Source organism: Lampetra planeri, chromosome 1, assembly GCF_965212315.1.
Source record: "Lampetra planeri chromosome 1, kcLamPlan1.2.h2, whole genome shotgun sequence".
NCBI lineage: Eukaryota > Metazoa > Chordata > Hyperoartia > Petromyzontiformes > Petromyzontidae > Lampetra > Lampetra planeri.
In genome coordinates, this window is record NC_136107.1 from 22,100,588 (window position 1) to 22,121,537 (window position 20,950).

The 20,950-nt window shown below is 43.8% G+C and overlaps 1 protein-coding gene across 1 annotated transcript; it reads right to left on the reverse strand.

Annotated features, from left to right (window-relative positions):
- Positions 1-8,663: 8,663 nt before the first annotated feature.
- LOC144720138 (uncharacterized) lies at positions 8,664-20,909 on the reverse strand. The gene is made up of 5 exons (XM_078596647.1): positions 20,730-20,909; positions 18,806-18,974; positions 16,807-16,961; positions 14,717-14,923; positions 8,664-10,569 (listed from the first exon to the last, which is right to left on the reverse strand). Exons 1-5 carry the CDS (start codon positions 20,806-20,808, stop codon positions 9,422-9,424), a joined length of 1,758 nt encoding a protein of 585 aa, XP_078452773.1. The 5' UTR covers positions 20,809-20,909; the 3' UTR covers positions 8,664-9,421.
- Between the last annotated feature and the right edge of the window lie 41 nt (positions 20,910-20,950).

The following is a 20,950-nucleotide window of genomic DNA, read 5'->3' on the forward strand; positions in this document are numbered from 1 at the left end:
CTCATTATTATGACTCTCGTGGGATACTTGGGGATGTGCATCGTGATGCAACGTCCAGAAAAAGAAAGCCAGCTCAAGTTTGGTTTGGTGATCATATCACTCGAAGGTGTTTTTTTTCCATAACCGAATAAATTTCGTGTTTCTAGGATTTAATTTTTAAAAAATTCATAACAGTAACTCCAACCTTATAAATAACCATTCATCACCATTAATTCTGTATCACCACCCGCAAAAATGTGTTTAGTCTTTCAGTAAATTGGCTTTTCAGACTTGTATTAACCAGCAGCATTTGTTTTAATGCACAAATTGTGGAACTCCTTTCACTGTCTTGGACAGTTGTTTTTTGGGTTAGTTCGCGTAAATATAAATGTGTCGTTAAACCCACCACCTCCAGACACAGGCAATTATTAGGGTTTGTCATGTAAACAGAACATTCCAATTCATTACTAGTACAGATCTTGACAAACCTTAATAATTGGCTGTGTCAGGTGGTGGCGGATTTAATGACACATTTATTTTTACGCGATGTAACAAAAAAAACTATTATGGAAGACTAAAATATATTTGCGTGTGAATATACAGATTGAAATGTGACTTATTTTTAATGTGTGACCTGTATGCTCCAAAACAATGCTTGTTTAGGTTTTAATCCAACCTAATGTTCGCGTTTTTTATATGTATGTATAATTATACACCCATCACTGTGCGATGAGAATGTGTGTAACGATATATCGACTCATCGATTCAAATCTGTTCTTACATGCACAATATGTCAATTTGTGCTTGGAAATGATATACTACTAATGGTGTATTTCGCCTAATTATATGGACACAGCAAAAATACACAGGAAATAACAGAAACAGTGCAAACAAGACGGGAGAAAAATTAAGAAAATTAAGAATGAAATCCGGATCCAGAGGCATTACGATTTCATCAAATCACTGGAGGGGGGAATCTGCTACATGCATCGCTGTTCATGATCGTGCTCAAAACTCTTCAAGTTTTGGGTGTTTCATGCAATCTCATCATGTTAAAGTATTGTGAAAAGACGGAGCAACACTGACTATACAACCGTCACGACTACAGCACCATTTATTAAGCTCCTCCGTATCAGCAAACACTATTGGCGCAAATTCAGTATTGTTCTCTGCTTTAACATTGTTAAACAAAACACAAGCAAAAATACAAAATTAACTTCAACATATTTAACTCAGAAGTTGCTAATATTTACATTAGCAATGCCAGTTCATTGCTTTTAAAAAAGTGTGATTTTTGTTTTATTGGCATGTATCCATCACATGTTTGTAAGTTCTTTAACAATGCTGGCTCATTACCTGGTCACCCTGCTCTTAATTGCGATGCTTTAACGGAAATAATGGAGATTCTAGTTGTAGCTGCTGCTTCAAATGAAACATTTTTTCAGACCCCACCATCCCTGGGCAGTGATAGAGTTTTAAGCTTATGAAAGGAGACTTCTCACTAGCGGCTGAGTTAGCATTGTCATTTGCATGCGCATTATACATTGTGAAACGCGGTCCATGAATTGACGTGTTCCTCTTGGAATCGGCTCGTAGAACAATACCACATATTCGGCGACAGTTATACTGTAAGCATGCTGATTGGTAATATTTAAATTTGTGTCGGAATTGCAGGTAGTTTTATTATGCGGGAAAAGAAAGTGTTAAGTTTCATGGCCAGGCTGCAGGGTTATGTATAAATTGAGAAAAGGTCAGGTTAGGGATGGCAGTCTTTCTACTTTGAGGAGTATTATTAACAGCCCAGGAAAGGCTTTCACTCATATAGATGAGTTATACGCAATACTGAGAAACGTATATCACTACACTGTGCCATGTCGTTTGCGCAAAACCCAGCCGTTTGGCAGCCTGCGCCTTTGTATGCTTTGTGGTGAGTACAGGTTTGCTGTGTCCGAGCACTTGGAATCCGTGCTCCATTTGTTTTCATTGTACTCCTTTTCTTACGCCAGTAAATGCCAAATCGTATGAATAAAGTGCCTGCCTTTCCCCCATGCTTCCCATGATCCCAGTCCTGGTGCCTTGAGGATATTCGCTGCACGGTTTTTACATATGCTAATCCAGAGACTGCCTCTGGCGTTACTTTTGTGCGTGTTTCGTTATTATTTTGCATGCAAAGAAATGTGTTTTGTCTTTTTTTAAGTGTAATAAAATGAGAGTGAACATGTTTGGTCATGTTGTATTTCATGTTGAACGTAAGGGGCGTCGACCGTAGTGATTTAAAAGCATAGGCCAATAGCTCAAAACTGTCACCATCAACAAACACTGTCTTATTCATCATGAGCTATCCACTGCTGGATGATCACCAAAACTTCACCATTCATGGTCTTGTGATTCCACAATCTATCTCACTTCTGTACGTGACCTGATCTCATCGCTCCATATCCGTGGCGGTTGTCCTTTTGGGTGTGTTATTTCCTTCGGCTAGCAACCTGTTGCCAGTCTTGTACATCAGTTATCATCGCATCTCGTGATGTATTCTGCTCAAACCAAACTTATCTTCAGTCAATACATCTCATTTGTGCTTGTGTTCTAATTTGCGCATGCCCAGCTCTGAGGGTCAAAACGAGTCAAACTGCATTGACACTAGTGTACAAGAACAAAATAATACAATTTAAAACTCACTACCTTTGTCAAAATACATTAATAACCAAAAATACATATTACAAGACTCACATTTCCTCTTGCGTTAGGCCATTGCCTGGAACAGCCGATTATATCGTGTTTTGTTTTGTTACAAAGCGGTGTTCATCGTGAAGTATGTAAATTTGTATATGTCCCAACATATATAGATATATTTTGGGAAACGATGCAAAGTTTGTCTGCAAAGGTGTCCCTTCCAATTCCATGTACTGCATGTACTGTGATATAAGATGGTTCCTAGTCATAGGACCTTGATTCTTCATTGAGCAGCAGCAAAACAAAGTCACAGAAGGAAAATTGGAAAAACCCCAAAATTATAAATTAAAAGAATCGTGCCCCCTCTCGAGAATGTCACAGTATACCCTCTGCAATTATACGCGTGCCCCTCGCGAGGAAGTGTTCTTAATGACATGCGTTCGCCAAACCCATTAAGTGGGCTGTTATGGAAATTTGAGAGCAGTTCTATTCAAAGTAAGTTCGACTGATTTGGCAAGCACATGTCATCCACTCTCCAGTTCATTTGGCTACACGCCTTATAATTGGAAGCCATAATGGAAATACGGAATAAAACATGTTCATGTAAAGTGATTCATCTTCGAAATATAATGATTCTATCAGCCTATGAGCTTGTTATCTACAATGCCCACTTCCAACAGAAATGTGTGCAAAACTGCTTTTTACTTTCGGTGTTTTCCTTCCCCCGCACCTCCGATTAGCACGGTTGGCTGGCTATACACAGTGCAAAAAGAAGTTCAACATACAAAATTACACGACCATTGACATTGAGGTCGCCGATTTGAGATCCCGGTGCATCAGTGGAAAAAAATTAACCCGTAAAAACAAAGTTTGTCCCTATAAATCCTTTATATGCGTGTTCAATGGGCCACAACCCAGCCCACATTGGTCTTTGAAACGGGCGGCTAGAGTCTTCTCGTCCTCTGGCTTGAGATGGCTGCCACCTATGGGTCAGATGATTGCCTGCCACCATTAAGCAATTGGTAATTAAATATAATTTGTTTTTACCTAAAAAGTGTAAAATTTTGGAAAAAAATTTTCACGAAAAGAAATTGTCACGCACAACGAGTCTGTATGCAAAATGTCAGCTCGATTGGATCACGGGAAGTTGGCTTTAAAAAACGACCGAAAGATTTGCACAGTCGTAAGCGCGCAAGCAAGTGAACTTAATATAAAGGATTTAAAAATGGGGCACGTTTCTTAAATCCCCGCCTCTGTTTACCCAGCGGTATAAATGGGAGCGCTACGGTAAGTAAATACAGTAAGCATATTGCATGTGGTGAGGCAAAATGTGGGTACTCCCACTGCTTCTAAGACGTCTGGCCAGTGTGGAAGAGTGGGCGAAAATGATCTTCAGAGAGGCTCTCCAGAGCTACCTCTCGTTGGGGCCCTTGTGCCAACAGTGGCCTGAGCAAGAAATTGCGAGGGATGTACCTAGACCTTTGGATTAGAGGGCTTCACTCACAGTCGGAAACTCTGTGTTTTAATGCTGATTGGGGCTGCCTCAGCCCATCATCAGTCCAGGGTCGACAATATGACCACCACTTTGTTGAAAAATCCCACAAAGATTGTGCTATGGAGCAAATGTCCCCTAAAACAAAACTGCCAATGGACATTTTGATTTGGGGAAAAAGCAATGACTTCTTTAAATAGTGATTTCCTACATCTACAAAACCAACTCAGGTATCACTGTATAAACACGTCTAAATAAAATGCTATTATGTTTTAAACCTTTTTTGACGTGACAAGAGATCGATGCAAACAATGCATAACAAATGCGGGAGATTATTTTGACTGATATCCCTTTGCCTCTTTTAGTATGATAGCTAATCTATAATATTTGAAAAAAGATCACATTATGAGTTACAAGATGGTATAATGAAGCCTACATTTAGACAACAGTTTCACCAACTATAATTATGTTACGTATTTAAGTATTAGTACATTGCCAGTGAAATATACAAATACACCATGCATAAAGCCTAACATGGAGAGTTTCTAATCCTAATGTGAAGATTTGTTAGCTATGTGACTCTTAGAAGCAGCACTACTTGTTAAAGCAACCGTTATCTTTTGATTTACGCAACGGTGGGCTTAATCCACATGCTGATGATTGTTCGTTTTCGTCTGAATTCTTACCGAAGTGTGCAGCAAGGTCAGCTTCTGACACACTATTGTCTCGTGAGTAGAGCTCTAAGTAGTGTTCTACCTCCCTGGCCATTTGCTCTTGTTTATCAGTGATGATGGCCCCTGTGCTGGATTTCAGGGGGGTAGTGCTCCTGATGTTTGGACCAAAGGCTGCCTTGATGCCTTCATACATGGTACGGATATTACCAGTGTCAGAGGCGAGTTGGATTCTACTGCTCAGGTTCAACCAGTCGTTGTTGGCACAGCATCTATCAGTCGTTTGAACTGCACTGCGGGCAGCTTTCAGAGCCCTTAATGATCCTGTACTTGGGACTTGCTTGTACTTCAGGAGCGCCATGCGCTTGGCTTGGAGGATGGGTTCCAATATACCCAGGTGTTCCTCAAACCAGTCTGTGTTCTGCCTTGTCTGCTTGACAAAGGTATTGATGGCTGCATTAAAGATGACGTCTCTGATGTGCGCCCACTTTGTCTCCATGCTTCCATCTGGTGTGTCGTGTAGAGGCTGCTCAAGGCTGTGCTGGAATGATTGAGCGAGCTCTGGGAGGGAGGTCTTGGCAGAGTTGATACGTAGGTAGCGCTTTTGTTTGAGGCGGTGTATATTTTTGGGGCGTAGTCTGACATTTCTGGATACCAGTGAGTGATCGGTGTCACAGACTGCACTGTTGTAGCTGCATGTGATGAGTACTTAGTTGAGGAGAGCTCGTCGGGTGATGACGTGGTCCAGTTGGTGCCAATTAAGAGATCTTGGATGTCTCCATGACACTTTATGGCAAGGTTTTGTGTGAAAGAATGAGTTTGTGATACAGAGATTGTGGTATGAGCAGAGCTTCAGTAGTCTGGCCAATGACATTCATCTTTCCAATGCCATGATAGCCAAGGCGTGCGGGCCACGCATTGTGGTCAGCCCCAACTCTTGCATTGAAGTCTCCCAACAGAAACATGTACTCAAGAGCTCGGGATTTTGCGAATAATATTGTGACGCTCTTCATAGAACTGGTCATGAATCTCCGCAGGTGAGTAGAGTGTTGGGGCGTAGACACTCAGGATGTTTACATGGCCAGACGCAGTGAGCAGTCTCATGAGCAGAATCTGCTGAGAGCCTGCGGATGGTGATTCTATCATGCCAAGGAATGTATTTTTGACGGCAAACCCAACACCATGTTGCCTTGGTTCATTCTGCTGTTTGCCTTTCCAGTAGAAAGTGTAGTCACTCTCTCGTAGTGAGCCACTGCCAGCAAGCCGGGTCTCCTGCAGTGCTGAAATATCAACATGGAGTCTCGCCAGCTCCCTGTCGATAACTGCAGTCTTGCGGATGTCCTCAATCTGCAATAAATCTTCGGAGAGTCCAGAACACATTGTACGTACATTCCAGCTTGCAAAATGAAGGGCTGGTACCTTCATTCCTTTTGTTTTGCTTTTGTCTGGTGCAGGTGTTGCAGTCCACTCGTCTGGTGATGAACCATACGCTCCAAGCACCCATTGGAGCAGGTGAGCCATGGCGGGAAAAGCACCTTATTGGCAGGGGGCTGCCCAGCTTGAGGTGTGCGGTAGCTATCCATTGGGGTGCAATGACCCCTCCCACCGACGATGGCAACCCGTGGCGGCTATTTTTTACGCGAATCCAAAATGAGCTTATAACCCGTGACTGCTGCCATCCGTGTTTTTTGGCCAGGATTAGGTGGCCGAGGAGTGTCCTCTCCCCATTTTTGCACCTCTTGTTGGCGCAAAGCCCAGGCAGGTTACTCTGGAAATCCTGAGTTGCCCATGCGTCAGGATCCCCCCGCTCAGCCTTGTTGGTGAGGTCCAAAGGAGTGCGTAGCACGACGTTTGGTACCAGTTTGGCTGCAGGGGCTGCCGGGAATGTGCCACTGTGCGTCACAAAACCGCCTAAGGGGCCCCACCCCTGATTTTCTGTGGGGGTTTACTCCCTTCGCCATTGACTCTCCCAAGACACTCACAAGGCAGTGAGAAGACCGCGTAACCCTCGGAGGGGCCCTTACCAGGTATTGACAGCCGGGCCAGCTGTGCCTGGGACTCGCGAAAGGCAGGGTCGTCAAGCCCTCAGGTATTTTATAGGACCAAAGCATGAAACTCTGGCCTCACAAGATATGTGATCTGGCTCAAGGCCAAGCAGGGCCAGGGGCGGGGTTGATATCTTTTAGCACAGGTGGAAAATAGGTAAAATTTGTTTATAATTCTGCTGGGTGGCGCTGTCAGACCAACTGGTCCGTTTCAGTTATCGGCCATTGCTCCCTTTCATCAGATGTTGTTGTGAAACGTTCGGAATTCTCAATCAGGAGGAAATGACCGAGTCAACATTTTTCCACCATTCTATAAATCTAGGTCCATTAGTTGGAATCTAATTAGTAATCAGAACCGCATGATGCATAAAACGGGTACCACTTTGTGAGTAGTCAGCAGCGGTCATCCTCAGGAAATACTGACCCCTGCCATAGGCGTGCGGAATTTAAACTACAGTGTGAGGCATAACAAATGAGGTAATTAACACGTTCCTTCGGAGTGGGCAGGTAGGAACTTGGTTGGACAGCGCATTCGTGTGATCCGTGTCACGTGGCGCAAGCTGCGTGGGGCGGCGCGTCACGTGGTGCTGAGCCGGCCCGAAGCGCTCTATGAAATGCAAATCGAGGGCGCGGCTATGCACGACAGACAGACAAATAAACCCTGGTGGGCAGTGTGGAACTATTGTTTCTACCTGTATAACACCCAATGTTCATATGGGCATGGGAACGTTATGTTTTTATTTCTCTAGCTTGTGGTCTCCCAATGCAGACACAAATGCGGTGACAGGGAATAATTAATTGCATGTCACGTGATATGTAATCAGGTTCGAATATCTAAGTACTTATTTCCCTTCTACGTGACTTTACCGAAAGAACCAAGAATATTAATCCCTGCAGTCACGAAAGCTTTAAATCAAAATCTAAGTACTTGTTATCCTGTATTATTATTCTGCTTTCTGTATTTGACTATATTATCATTAGTTAATATACACGTGTTGATTTATGTTATACCTGTTTTCAGATGTAAATGTTTTCAATATTCAAGAGAATAGAAAATGATTGTGCTCATAGTTTGAGCTATAAGACAAAGCCAACAATAATACAGCACTGTTGTTTCGGAGATTGGTTTGAAGTTATCATGAAAGTAATCAGATAACGCAAGTAAAAGTTTAGAAATATACATATTACTTTCATACCCATAGAATAATTAGTAATGAAATTATTGATTACTGATTTATCAGATGAATTAAGTACTGTTGAACCACTTTGCTAAGGTAACTCTCTCATCACTCCAAAACATAGATCCCCAGTATAGCTTTAACAGACTTTTGGGGCAAGTGCTGTTAGCAAGCACCTATGAAGGCCGGGACAGCACACGAGGGAGTGGGTGGCCAGCACCACGCCCCGCCACCTTTGTCTCCCTCGTGGCGATGTTTACACATAGCAACCTAGGGGAGGCCCAGGACCGGTTCAGATAATCGTGACCGGTGTTGGTGGCCGTGAGCGGGGATCGACCTCGGGTCGCCGGGGTTCGTCTCGCCCTGAGTTTTCACCCACCCTTTAGGAGCGACCTCAATGGTTGGGCGACTGTCAAGCTCTCTCTCCGTAGGTGCGTGGAAACACTGGCCTCAGCAGTATGCATGAAAAAACGTACACCTTCGGTTTTGTGTGCCACTTGGGAAGGTGTGCACCCCGGCGCTTTGTGTTTCTGTACTGGTTGTTGGGTGTTGAAAATATAAATAAAATAAAACAATAAAATGTCATTCTGCAACCTTGATGTGAAACATGAAGAAACAAAGCATATCGGGCACCAGAATAGTGCATCTATTCACATGACGTAGGCATTTATGATCATGACATCACAAACTGGGTTTCCAATTAACTATGTTGTCATTGGATAGGAATTTGTTCAGAAAATAAGATTTTAAAAACATTGAGTTAAGAAGAATTTCCAAAAATCTTATTATTTTTGTAAGCAGGCTCAAAAGCTGCACGTCGTTTACATAGCTATTCAGAATACAGTGAATATGTTTGAAGTCAAAATTAGTTGGGCCTGAAAGAGTCCATCCAATCACGATGCTTATATACTGCATTAATCGCGACTGTAAAAATGATAATGAATCGATCACAATGGCTGTTAAAGAGTTTTGGGAAAAGAAAGTTACTCAACTTATCCAAATATGTTGATTTAAATAAGCGTCGTGGTTTCACCGAGTAAACAGAAACCCAGTAAGTCATGCTTTGTGAATATCAACATGGTCACAGTCCAGCGAACAGAGAATAACTCAGCTGCCATCACCACATTCTGTGCCATGTGGTTGGTAACTACATGCACACAGTCGTTGGGCACTCCGAGCCATTAAAACATCAATTCCTTTAAACATCCAGGGAATACGCCGAAGAGAACAATCAAAGCTGTGATACCACTGCACTCCGGACACATGGCCGTCCCGGCAAACATGTCAACGTTGGGCCAATGTTGGCATCTGGTCGAAACCATTGGACGAACGTCGGTCCAACGTCGGCCCAACGTTCTATGTTGACCCAGGGTTAGTGCTCGTTCACACAGTCCGCTGCATCTCCACGCTCTCGCTCTGTGCCGCCTTCCCCTTGCCACCGTTGAGCTGACACTCGGCCGAGCGCTGTCTCTTCCGGAGGCACCACAGCCCGAGCACGACCAGAGCCACGAGTGCGCACACGGCGACCACGGCCCCGGCCGCCACCACCAGCGTGCGCTGCTGCTGCTGCTGGCCGCCAAGCGCGCACAGCGGCCCCACGCAGGCCTGCGGCGGCGGCGGTGTCGTCTGCGATGCACGGCCGCTTTCACCCGCCTGGACGGTGCGCGCCTCGATCACGGGCTCCGCCGAGGGCCACGGGATCCCCTGGCCGGGCCACCCGCTCTCCACCGGATTCATCTTTGCCCGGCGTCCGCCCTCGCTCTCGGTGGCGAGGGCGGACGTTGTGGACCTCGTGCCGCCTTCGGGCAATGCCACCGTGCCGCCCCGCCACGGCGCCGTTGTGCGCGGCGGTGGCGAAGGCGACAGGGAAACCGGCGGGTTGCCGCTGCGCGCTGTGAAATCGGTCGGCGCTGGGTGGAGGTTCGCCGCATTCGTGGAGGCGATGGGGAAGCCCACGAGGTCGGAACGGAGGTCTTGCGTGACGGGCATTGCGGACGAGACTTCTACGACGTAGGGTTGGGAATGAACTTGTGTTGCATTTGGTGAAGATTCGTACGTTGGGACCACGTCCGTTCCTATATCTCCTTCCTCGGACGCTCCAGATGGCAGTCTCTCCCGACGTAGCCAGGGGACATTTATGGGCATTTCTTCAGTCACCGTGACCCTCCTGTTCTCCCAAACCTTGGTGCTGAGACCTCGTGAGCCCGTTTTGATGCCAACACTGTTGGTGACCAATGAGAAGTCAGGAGGGCGTCTGCTTCCTTCCTCTTTCTGCTCCCCCTCCTCCTCTTGCTTATCATATTCCATATTTTCCTGTAGAAGCTCCACTAAGTGACCGTGCTCAGATTCATTAGAGGCAGCAACGAACGAAACTTCCATTTCGGCCGCGCGTGTCTCATGCAGCGGATTGAGTGGGCCCAGTCCTTCTGCAGGAGTTGAACTCTGGGATCCATGCGTTGCCTCGAGTTGATCAGCCCAGTCCGTGACGCCCACCTCCTCGACGTTGTAGTCAAGGTGGATGGCAACGTGTTCTGTTGCGGGCAGATAAAACCGGACACACATTGGACTGTGCTGTTTTTGGCACAAGTAGTATTTTGGAAGCGTTAGTGTACAAATTGCATGAAACTGCACAGTTTGTTGAAAAGGCACGACCATGATGCACGCCCATAATGCAGCCACGTGGTTTATGAATCACGAGCACATGGAGCCATAAGGTGCGCAAGATGCTCACCTATATTTTGACAGGGCGGTGCCTATATGACGTAGTGCAGCAATGGATTTCAATGTGGAATGATATAACTACAGTAGATACATCGGAATCAACGTTAGCATTTAATGTCCAGTGTAGACAATGCCAAAGTAGTGACACGACCTCCTAGGTCATTGCACATGGGAGATTTGTACGCTGAATCCTTATCAGTTCGCACCTCCTCCACCGAGCCAGGGAACAGCGCTGCTCTTATATAACTTTTCCTTGTCTTTCGACCACTAATTGCCAGTCTAACGCCTGTCTCAGTAACCTCACCCTCCTCCACCCTGTATATGTGCCTCCACCATCGATAAACTTCTCTTCACACATCACGACAATGTTTTCACGCCGCAATCTAGCCGAGCTTCCAAGCTGATTACCTTGCCCTGACATGTAATTCTTAGCATGCTCCACATGCAACAATATACAGAAGGCAGGATGTTATTTTAAAGTTGCTTTATTAATTTACAGCTCTAAAGATAAAGGGCACGTATTATTACTTAGGATACGAATGCGAAGAGCAGTGTTGGGACTGAACACTGTAATTTTGCTGTGCAGCAGTTGCCAAAGGCACGATGACGCATGTGACATATGTCGCATCAACGCTGTGCCCCAATGTCGGTGAAGGCCACTGATTTGTCTTTCACATTTGAGCGTGAAGCCTTGTAAAAAGAAGGCGCGGAGTAACCAACCAGCTGAAACATGCTGTGGTAGCAAATGCAACAACGCTACAATGTCCCTACGTGCTCAAGCGAAATTGGGATATATTGCCCATTTTCGCTGTAAACGTTGAAATATGAATAGCAGTTGAGTTTAGCATTATCCAACTTTTTATAGAAATTGTGGTCTGACTAAGCAATGTACTGTACTTAAAACGTATTGTCATTTTCCATCATCTGAGCTTGGTGGTGCATGCCTGAAATCCAGCACTTTGGTGTGTTTACATTGCCGTGGCAGGGATCAATCTTCCCATAGGATGACCCACAAAGTCAGACTCAATTAATCAACCCCATGACCTGCATTTGAACTCGAAACTTAAACTGGACTTTACATTTTTAATTGTGAGTAGGGCTTTCCTACTCCACTCGGTCACAAATTGGAATGCTCGTTAGTAATATGAGATTAATATGATTAAAGTGATTCTGTGAGTTACTGGACAATACTGTACAGAGCGCAATTGAAATAAAATGACCAATGAATCAGCTACCGCGCCATAACAAGGACCCTCTGCTTAGATAAGTCAAGTAAAGTCACGGTGGGCCCTGGCTCATGTGAGCAACTGGGGCAACCCGAAGTCAGCAGTGGAAATTCCACATTCCCATTGTGGGAGCCAGCCTATCCATTGCACAACCGCCGTTGTAGAAGCCTTCTAATTCAAAAGGCAATGTCAAATTGTGGCAATAAGGCTCTTTTGTCCAGGAATCGTCATCATTGGTTTTTGAAAATGTCCCCAAGTGGCACTGAACCTCTTTACAATTTAATACAGCTACTTGATGCTTTATAAATACATGAAAGCATTGTTTATTATTTGAAGACCCAACTGAATTATGTCGTTCAGCAAATGCACGATCATTTAGTCAAACCAAAGCTCGGTATAGGAATCGTGCCAATGCACATCTAGTTAAAATTCTAAAGAAATCTAAATGTACTATGAGCATTTGTGGTATTGTTGGATCACACACACATACACTATTGCATGCATGGGATTCGAAATGCACAGGGCTGAGTTGATGAGTAAATGGTAGTACACGATGTAGGTATCTTTTCCATATTGATGTATGACTTCAGGTCTACAAAGTGGGCAGTCGATAATACAGCGAGTAGGCTGATGACTAATCTGCACAGATTGCTATTTTTATCTGGGGTGATCAAATATATCATCATTCATATTAAAGCAGCCACATTGTGTTTCTAAACTCCAGGTGGTAGTCGACTAAATAGACTCAGCTCATCATTCTTTTCAAGTCAGTAAAATAAGTAGATTTTTATGGGAAGTCAAACAATGGTCCATCGATGGATAGATTTGCCCCAACCAGAATATTGTGGAATCTGCACCTCTGATTCATGGAAGCCAATCGTGATGAACACCACCTTTTGATGTGTATATATACACGTTGATTTTAAATGACTACAGGATACGTATGTTGAGTTTCCCGCCTACATATTCTAGGGTTAACACTGTCTTGGGTTGACACCAAAATAACCCCACCAACATTCATTGCAGTATTGGTCTATGCCCAGCCGTTGTAATGGAAATTTACAAGTCCTGATAAAAAAAACCCATTCGCCCTGCAGTCCATGTTAACTGCAAATTCCTCTCAAAATACCACTGCCATTTGGGTTTAAACGACTCTGAAAAGTGTCGGTAAATATGTTTGGTGTTCTGACAAGCGCTGGTATGGCATATGTTCATACATCGGCCCATTTCGATCACTTTTCCCCTAAACTAGGTCATTTGGCTAAGTCAAGTGACCAGAAGCCTCCGTTGTCACACAAAAGCCCGTGAAGCTTCTCTGTGCCGTGTTTAATAAGCGCGGTGTCGCTGAACCCTGAGGCCCTTATGACAGCGCTCGGGCCTGGCACTCGACTGTGAGCTGCTTCAAGCTCAGCTCTAATGAATTGGTGGCTTGGAGGGTAGGTGCGAGAAGCGTCATGTGCATGCGGCCGTGACCAGCTGCCACAAAGACGTGCGCGATATTTATAATAATATTTCAAAGAGAGCTTGCACAAGTTTTCCCTTCGCTGAGACGACTTATCCGTAATTATTGGTCTCATAAACCAATGCCATTGGATAGCCTGATGTTATGGGTGGAAGGTTTCCAAAAAATATGGGCCACAGACTAATGTATATAAAAACATTTTTCAAACAATCAATTCAATTACACGTGCAAATACAAAATCTATATATTTTTTGTCAATTTCAGCATGTGTCCCATCTCATATAAGCATTGGGTGTCCTTTTCTCAACTGGAGACCCAGAGCTAGATATGTACAGGCCATATTTATGTGGCAGGGACCAGTGTCTTTATTAGACAACCACCGTTGACACTCAAATAATGGATATATATTTTTAAAATAATTTCTGGAGATATGATATACTGAGTCAGTCCCTGATTAGTGAATTCCTGGGTTTAAATTCACAACCTAATTGTTGTATTGAATATTCTACCTGCAGCACTGACGTTTATAAGTCCTTTATTCAAGAAAGCCTCAATGAATATGTGTCCTTTTGCAGATGGGTCCTACATATGGATGGTGGGTCAATTACCTAATTAACGTTTTGTATTGCAAGGACATTAGAGTATCTGGAATCAATCTCCATGCATTTGCTGAGTTAGCTACTCACTTGTCTGTACAACAGAAGAGAGTACAAGCTGGAGGTTCCAATATGACAGATGCTTAAACAATATGAAGAATATATATATTTGATGAGTCAATGTACAGTGTATAGTATTGCAGAAGTGATATTTATGGGGAATCTGAATGGAAAAAAATTAAAGTTTTTCCCAGATTCTTCAACATACAGTCAGTTAGATGCTTATACAAGAATTTTGTCCTGTTTAAAGAATACATATTTTAAGAATCGAACTTTCCTGGATGTATTTAGGACAGTATAACTCTATTGGCATTTCAAATATGTTAATTATGTCTGTCAGCACAAATATGGCAGATCTGAGTTGAAATATTCAATATTTTAGTCTCAAAGATAGCAGCTATGGGTACAAAGATGGAGACTATAGTTTCACATATGGTGGTTCAAAACATGGCAGAAATGTATTCAAAGGTTGTGTCTGTGATTGTATGTATGTTGAACTTCTTTCACACCGTACGGAGCGAACCGTGCTAATCGGAGGTGGTTGTTGTGGTTGCTGTAGGTGATGTAGGTAAAGTGACAACCGTGGTGAAGACTGGATGGCATGCATGCCTACCGGGCACGCAGGGCCGCACGGCTCCCTGCCACTGCCCGCACTGGGGATCGCACGCCAGAGAGAAGGAGCGAGCTCCGCCAGCCATGACATGACCGTCCTGGCAAATGTAGTGTAGCTCTGGCTGCGCCCCCCCCTTCTCCCTCTGCCCCATCTCCTCCTCATCCAGACGTGCCGACGGGAATACGGGGGGGTCGCCACATGGCTGTCCTGCACACAAGCACCACGGATTCATGTAGGTGGGCAGCAAGAGGGCACATTTGTGGGAGCACGCACACTGGCAGTGGCAAGCATGTGTAGCTTCAGAGATGTGCAAACTGTATAGGCAAATTGCCGTTAGTGAGCACCTCTTTATGCCGGAAGAGCACACGGTAGAGTTGTGAGGCCAGCACCACACATGCCCAGACGAGGATCATCTTAGCTCACCAACACTGACCTGGTGTTAAATCGAGTACCTCGTGTGGGTAGCTGACAGTGGTCATCCTATGGAGAGGCTGGCACCTGACATGAAAATGTATAATTCCCACCACTGGCTCCGAGCTACCAATAGGGATTGAGAAATGTTCTGTGGCACAGCATGGAGATACTCTATTTGTGATAAATGTTCATTCAGGCACTCCTAATTAGAAAAAAATGTATTGCTAATTACGCGTATGAATTCTTCTCTTCATATTGTAAACAGATTCACTTCCGCGAACCCCATATTTTCAAACGCGTTTATAAGTATTGCTTTGAGTGCTTTCTTATTGTTTTAAGAGGGTGGGGTGGGTGGAGGCCGGAAATGGCCCTTAAATCCCAACAAAATAATCAAGTGCTGCACTGTGATGATGGGTAAACATTACAAATACATTCATAATTATCGGCGGCCCTGAGCCAGCGAAGGAAAGTCCACATTCCCATGGCTGTGGTGAGTCTAACCAGAGGGTGATCACAATTAGTAGTCCACAATATTGTATTTATTGATTACACAGCGATCATAGGCCGAATGAAACATGAACCAGACATTGAGCAGACATCCTTCAGATGATGAGTCAAGCTGTCTCACTGAAATTGCTACCCAGCCAGAGAGACAGGCGAACACATGTGTATATTGGTAGATGGGTAGGCAGCTAGACAGACACATAGCTCAAGCAAATACAGACATACCGATAGACATAGAGGTGAGTAGAAAGCTTTGTACATAAATTACGATAAACCTGCTCACAGATGTATCAAATCTTCTCAGGAAGATTGCGAATCTTCTTAATACTGCAGATCAATTGCGCCACATATATGCACGAGTAGGAATGCTATAATTATTGTTTTAACTTGGTTTCCTAAACTTAATGAGCACAATCTGATAATTGTACTCCTAAGATGCAACAGAGGAGCCACATCGTTGTGTTTTTCTTTGCAGTATGTTTGTTTATGCTGTGAGTTTCCCATTAATGCAGAATGTTAAAACCAACATGCATTGCCTAATTGCTTCTTAAAACACGGAGCAGTGTTTTAATACAGCATTCCTCAGTCATGTTACACAAATGTAGATGCAACCCTATACATGATTCTACCACTGATACAACAATTATTTCTTAAACGGGACAGTGTCCACACACTCAAATGAGTGCGCAGTAATGTTCATTTCTGTTGGCAGACCACAGCTACTAGTAGACATTCCACATTCTCATGGTGGGGATCCGTCTCTTGACCCATCACTCGGATTTGAACTCATGGACGTTTGATTGTGACTTCATGGCCTTCGTGACAGCTACTCAGCTGAAAGTTACATTCATGCAGTAGTAATAATAATAAGAGTCCCTTCCTGTATATATCCAAAAAAGCCTCACTGAGTCTAAACACCTTGTCACGAGGGTTCTTTCGAGGATGTTCGGCCAATGCCTTGATTAATTTTAAATGTGGGAGCCACGGCATCTGGAGAAAAAAAAACACTTCATACGAGGAAATGCAGCTAAATGTAAAATTACATGGATAGATCATCGCCGTAATTCCATTGACCGGCGTCCATCCCCTTGTAGCCTAGCAGACGGAGAGACTTATAGAGTCAGCGACGATCTCTGTGTGTGATCCATTAACCCTGCATCCAAGTGCCATACCGGGCAGGATGAAGCAGAATGCGAGGCTGGAGGTCTGGCCCCTGGGGCGGATCGTGGCTCCGGCCACTGGGCTTTGGGGCGACGGCGGTGGTGGCCGGGGAGGCAGCGCCACGTCCTCCTGTAGGCCTTCACTGCTGTTCCCGCAGCCGGCCGTCCTGCTCAGAGTGAGGCGCAGGATTCGCAATAAAGGTTATTTTTGGGGGGTTAGATAGCATCAATTGAAATGTGTCGTTAACCCACCGCCATCACCACCACCCAACACAGCCAATTAGTAAGGTTTGTTGCGTAAACAAAACGTGCCGATTAGCGATTACTTCAGCACATCGGTGTGATGGCAAGTAAACCCACAACATTTACACTTGAGTACGACGCTTCACTGGTAATTACAACCAGCTTCATCATGCGATTTGCCAGAATTGTGTGGTAGGTTAATGACACACTTATATTTATGCGATCTAACCCAAAAACATTTATTATGAATAATATTGGTTGTGAAAGCCTACGTGTTAAATTGAGAGGCAGGAGTTTGCTAAGGAGCAGGCGTTCAGCCGTTTTGTATCAAGTCAGAGAATCTGACTTGTATTTCCATTGCGCTATCAGTATCATGGCATGAGATTAAAAAAATGTGTAGATGGAGCTCTCACAGAGAATTGCATCACCTGTGTTAGGGAATTGCCTGCTGAAGATGGTATTACAATCTATTAATGAGATCCCCTCAAGTAACCTGATATCAACACACTCGTGTTGCTGCAATTTCCCATGTGCTCTACGAAAGAGATGTTCATCACATGGCAGTAAATCTGAATTTTATAATTTTCACTGCTGAAAATGTGCAAAATTCCGTGAAATGTTAAATGTATTATGTTCAGGTTGCTTTTATGGTCATGTACTTGTGTCTAAAGGCCATTCCCATTACTGGGGCCAGCTTACCAATTTGAGGACAACTGTGGACTTTCCAACCCCAGAGGAATTATTGGCTGCATCAATCCATGATCTTTATTTGAACTATGTGCTGATTGATTCCTCTTGTCCATTAACCCCTCAAAATATTAATGCCGTACTTCTGCTTGTTAATATTCTAATGTCATAAATCAAATGAATCTATACAATTTTCTCCAATATTAAAACAAATGTAAATTTCATTTGTGGCAGATTACTTTGTTAAATTGACTACGAGCATAAATATATTTTGCCTCTCAAATCCCTACTGCTATTTAGAAGTCTGCCACGATCGTTTTCAAAATCATTCCACTTGGGTGTGAGGGCTATCCCTGCGTGATGGAAGCTACACAAACACCAGCTTGTCTGTGGATTTTTGCTCCTGTTGTACATAAGCTTTCATGATTATCATAATTTCAACGAAAAATCACAACATGTTTCAATGTGCAACCTCCGAAAACACATTTGCAAACGTATCCGGAGAGAGACTGACAGTTTTTGTGAGAAAAAAAATCCACTCAAAGTAATTACTTTCAAATAAAAAACAACATTGTGAAAGTGAAATCACGTAAAAATGCATTCATGAAACAAAACAGCAAAATCTACTATTGTACCTCTGTGCATCGACTAGCACGGCCAAGTATTGTAAATTAATCCTCGCAAACTGCACAACCCGTTGGAAGGCCCTCGTCCAGAAGTGGATTGACAAAAGGGATGTACATTTACATAAAATGACAGTGGTTTCCTTAAATGCAAGTGAAAGCCACTTGCTTTAATACGTTGGAATAAAACTGAAAGGCAATTGATTACAGTGAATAAAAAAGGTTCCAAGAAACGGAATAGCATTGATTGACTACGTTACAATGAAGTTGAACGGCAATAACTTTAAGAAGTCACAATGAAAGTCAATCGCAATTGCTTTAGCAGTTAGCAGTGACACTGAATCGCATTTGATGTAATAAGCCGCAGTGAAATTAACTGGACATCGGTTCACGGGTTCGTTGAGGTGGAAATGAAGTGCTCTTCATGGGAACGCGCTTCGGTCTGTGCGCTCGCTCACCTGAGGCTGCCGTCGGACAGCCATGCCGGCCGGCACTCAAGCAGGCCACACTTGGACACAAAGTTGCTCATCTCTGCCAGTGTAGAGAGGCGGCTGCCAATGGAGGCGCAAAGAGCCTCGGCGCCAGACATCTCCATCCCACCTGCCGCTTCGGCCACGACCACTCTCCCTGAGTTATTCAGAGACAACAACAAAATTCCCCAAATAAATTTAGAGTCTGTGAAATCAGCAACCCTGAAGACATATGAGTCTAAATGTGTGTTGTTGTATTTTACGATGGTGACACAGACAAGGGTCTCTTAATGTGTTCGTTATTGCCCACGATCCATACATACAGCCATGCAATCCACCAAAACAGATCAAAATAAACGTGCATTTTTTCTGCACTCGGCTGAACGGGCTCCAAAGTTCGTAAATAGAGCTTACCCTTAACACCATGAAACCCTGACGCTTTTGCTTAACAGTACCAGCACTTTTCGATTTAAAGCTTTCGTGACTGCAGGGATTCATCTTCTTGGTTCTTTCGGTAAAGTCACGTAGAAGGGAAGTAATAAAATAATAAAAATATAACATAATAAAATAATTTCGGCCACAACGCAAGCAGCCGTCCTCCTTCACCTGAGGACGGCTGTTCGCGTTGTGGCCGAAACGTCGTGATAATTATTTTATTATGTTTTATTTTTATTATTTTATTACTTCCCTTCTACGTGACTTTACCGAAAGAACCAAGAAGATGAGTACCAGCACTGCTAATTAGACTCAAAAAGTGAAAATGGCTCAGAATTTGCGGGCATCAATGCTGCTAGAAAATATTGTTTCAGAAGAGCCATAGGTTGATGGGCTTAAATATTGTTTCAGAAGAGCCATCGGTTGATGGGCTTAAATATTGTTTCAGAAGAGCCATAGGTTGATGGGCTTAAATATTGTTTCAGAAGAGCCATAGGTTGATGGGCTGAAATATTGTTTCAGAAGAGCCATAGGTTGATGGGCTTAAATATTGTTTCAGAAGAGCCATAGGTTGATGGGCTTAAATATTGTTTTAGAAGAGCCATAGGTTGATGGGCTTAAATATTGTTTCAGAAGAGCCATAGGTTGATGGGCTTACATATTGTTTCAGAAGAGCCATAGGGTGATGGGCTTAAATATTGTTTCAGAAGAGCCATAGGTTGATGGGCTTAAATATTGTTTCAGAAGAGCCATAGGTTGATGGGCTTAAATATTGTTTTGTTCATATTTTTAGGTGGATAAATCGACCTTTGCCTTTTTCAGTTATTTTACTATTCTTCATACAGCAGAAATAATTATCCAAATGTACACAGGGAAGTCTGGTGTTTTGACCACAAACCGATACCGAACAGCATCTTAACCTAACATTAGTCCTGGAAACACAATTCAAATGCACCGGAGAGATACAGAAAATATACATGTATAAGAGAGCAGCAGCAAACAAAGCAAATCAATAAATGATTGCGAAACTAGTTTGTGTTTTTGTGGAAAGGTGGCAGAATTTTTTTGTGCACAAGGCAGAGTAAATTTTCATTGGAAGCACTAAGCAAGCTGTGGATATTCCACATTTGCTTGACATAAACCACTCCCTGCTTTAGAATTCCCAGGTAGTGGTACTCCTGTTGATCCCCAGAGGGATGATGAGTCAACCACCGACTGGAATATAAACTCGAAACATTCCAAATAAGTGTAGAGTACTTGACCACAGTGCCACCCGATTGGAAAATAATATTGTGATCAATGTCCCATAAACCAATTTGGCCATCTGCCTGAGTCACCTAGAACTGGGAAATCTCATGTGAAGTTCATCGCGTCTCAACCCGCAGCCTCAAATCACGACCGCTGCTCTTAGAAAATTCCTAGTTATACTTATTGCCTAACTTCACGAATCTCAATCCCGCTATCTCCGTACACTCACCTCCATTAGCAGAGAAGGCAGCACTCAAACTGCCTAGGCAGGCCAGCCACACCAAGACGCAGCAGCATGTCCCAGCCATGTCTGCACCTCCAGCTACACAGCAGTGTGAGTGTGCGTGATGCGTCCTCACTAACGGCCAGCCAGTCACCAATGCCTAGCACCGCCTTTGAACAGCCAGAATTAATGAGCTCTGCAAGGGCGGCATGAAACTATGCCCTGTG

What these genes read in the sequence shown, in the direction of transcription:
- LOC144720138 (XM_078596647.1), bottom strand. Translation starts at nt 20,808, where the DNA reads ATGGCTGGGACATGCTGCTGCGTCTTGGTGTGGCTGGCCTGCCTAGGC. An exon ending in ATTCTGCTTCATCCTGCCCG is followed by an intron (nt 14,924 to 16,806) that starts GTATGGCACTTG and finishes GCTTGTGTGCAG; the next exon opens with GACAGCCATGTGGCGACCCC. An exon ending in CGTGCGGCCCTGCGTGCCCG is followed by an intron (nt 10,570 to 14,716) that starts GTAGGCATGCAT and finishes TGCCCGCAACAG; the next exon opens with AACACGTTGCCATCCACCTT.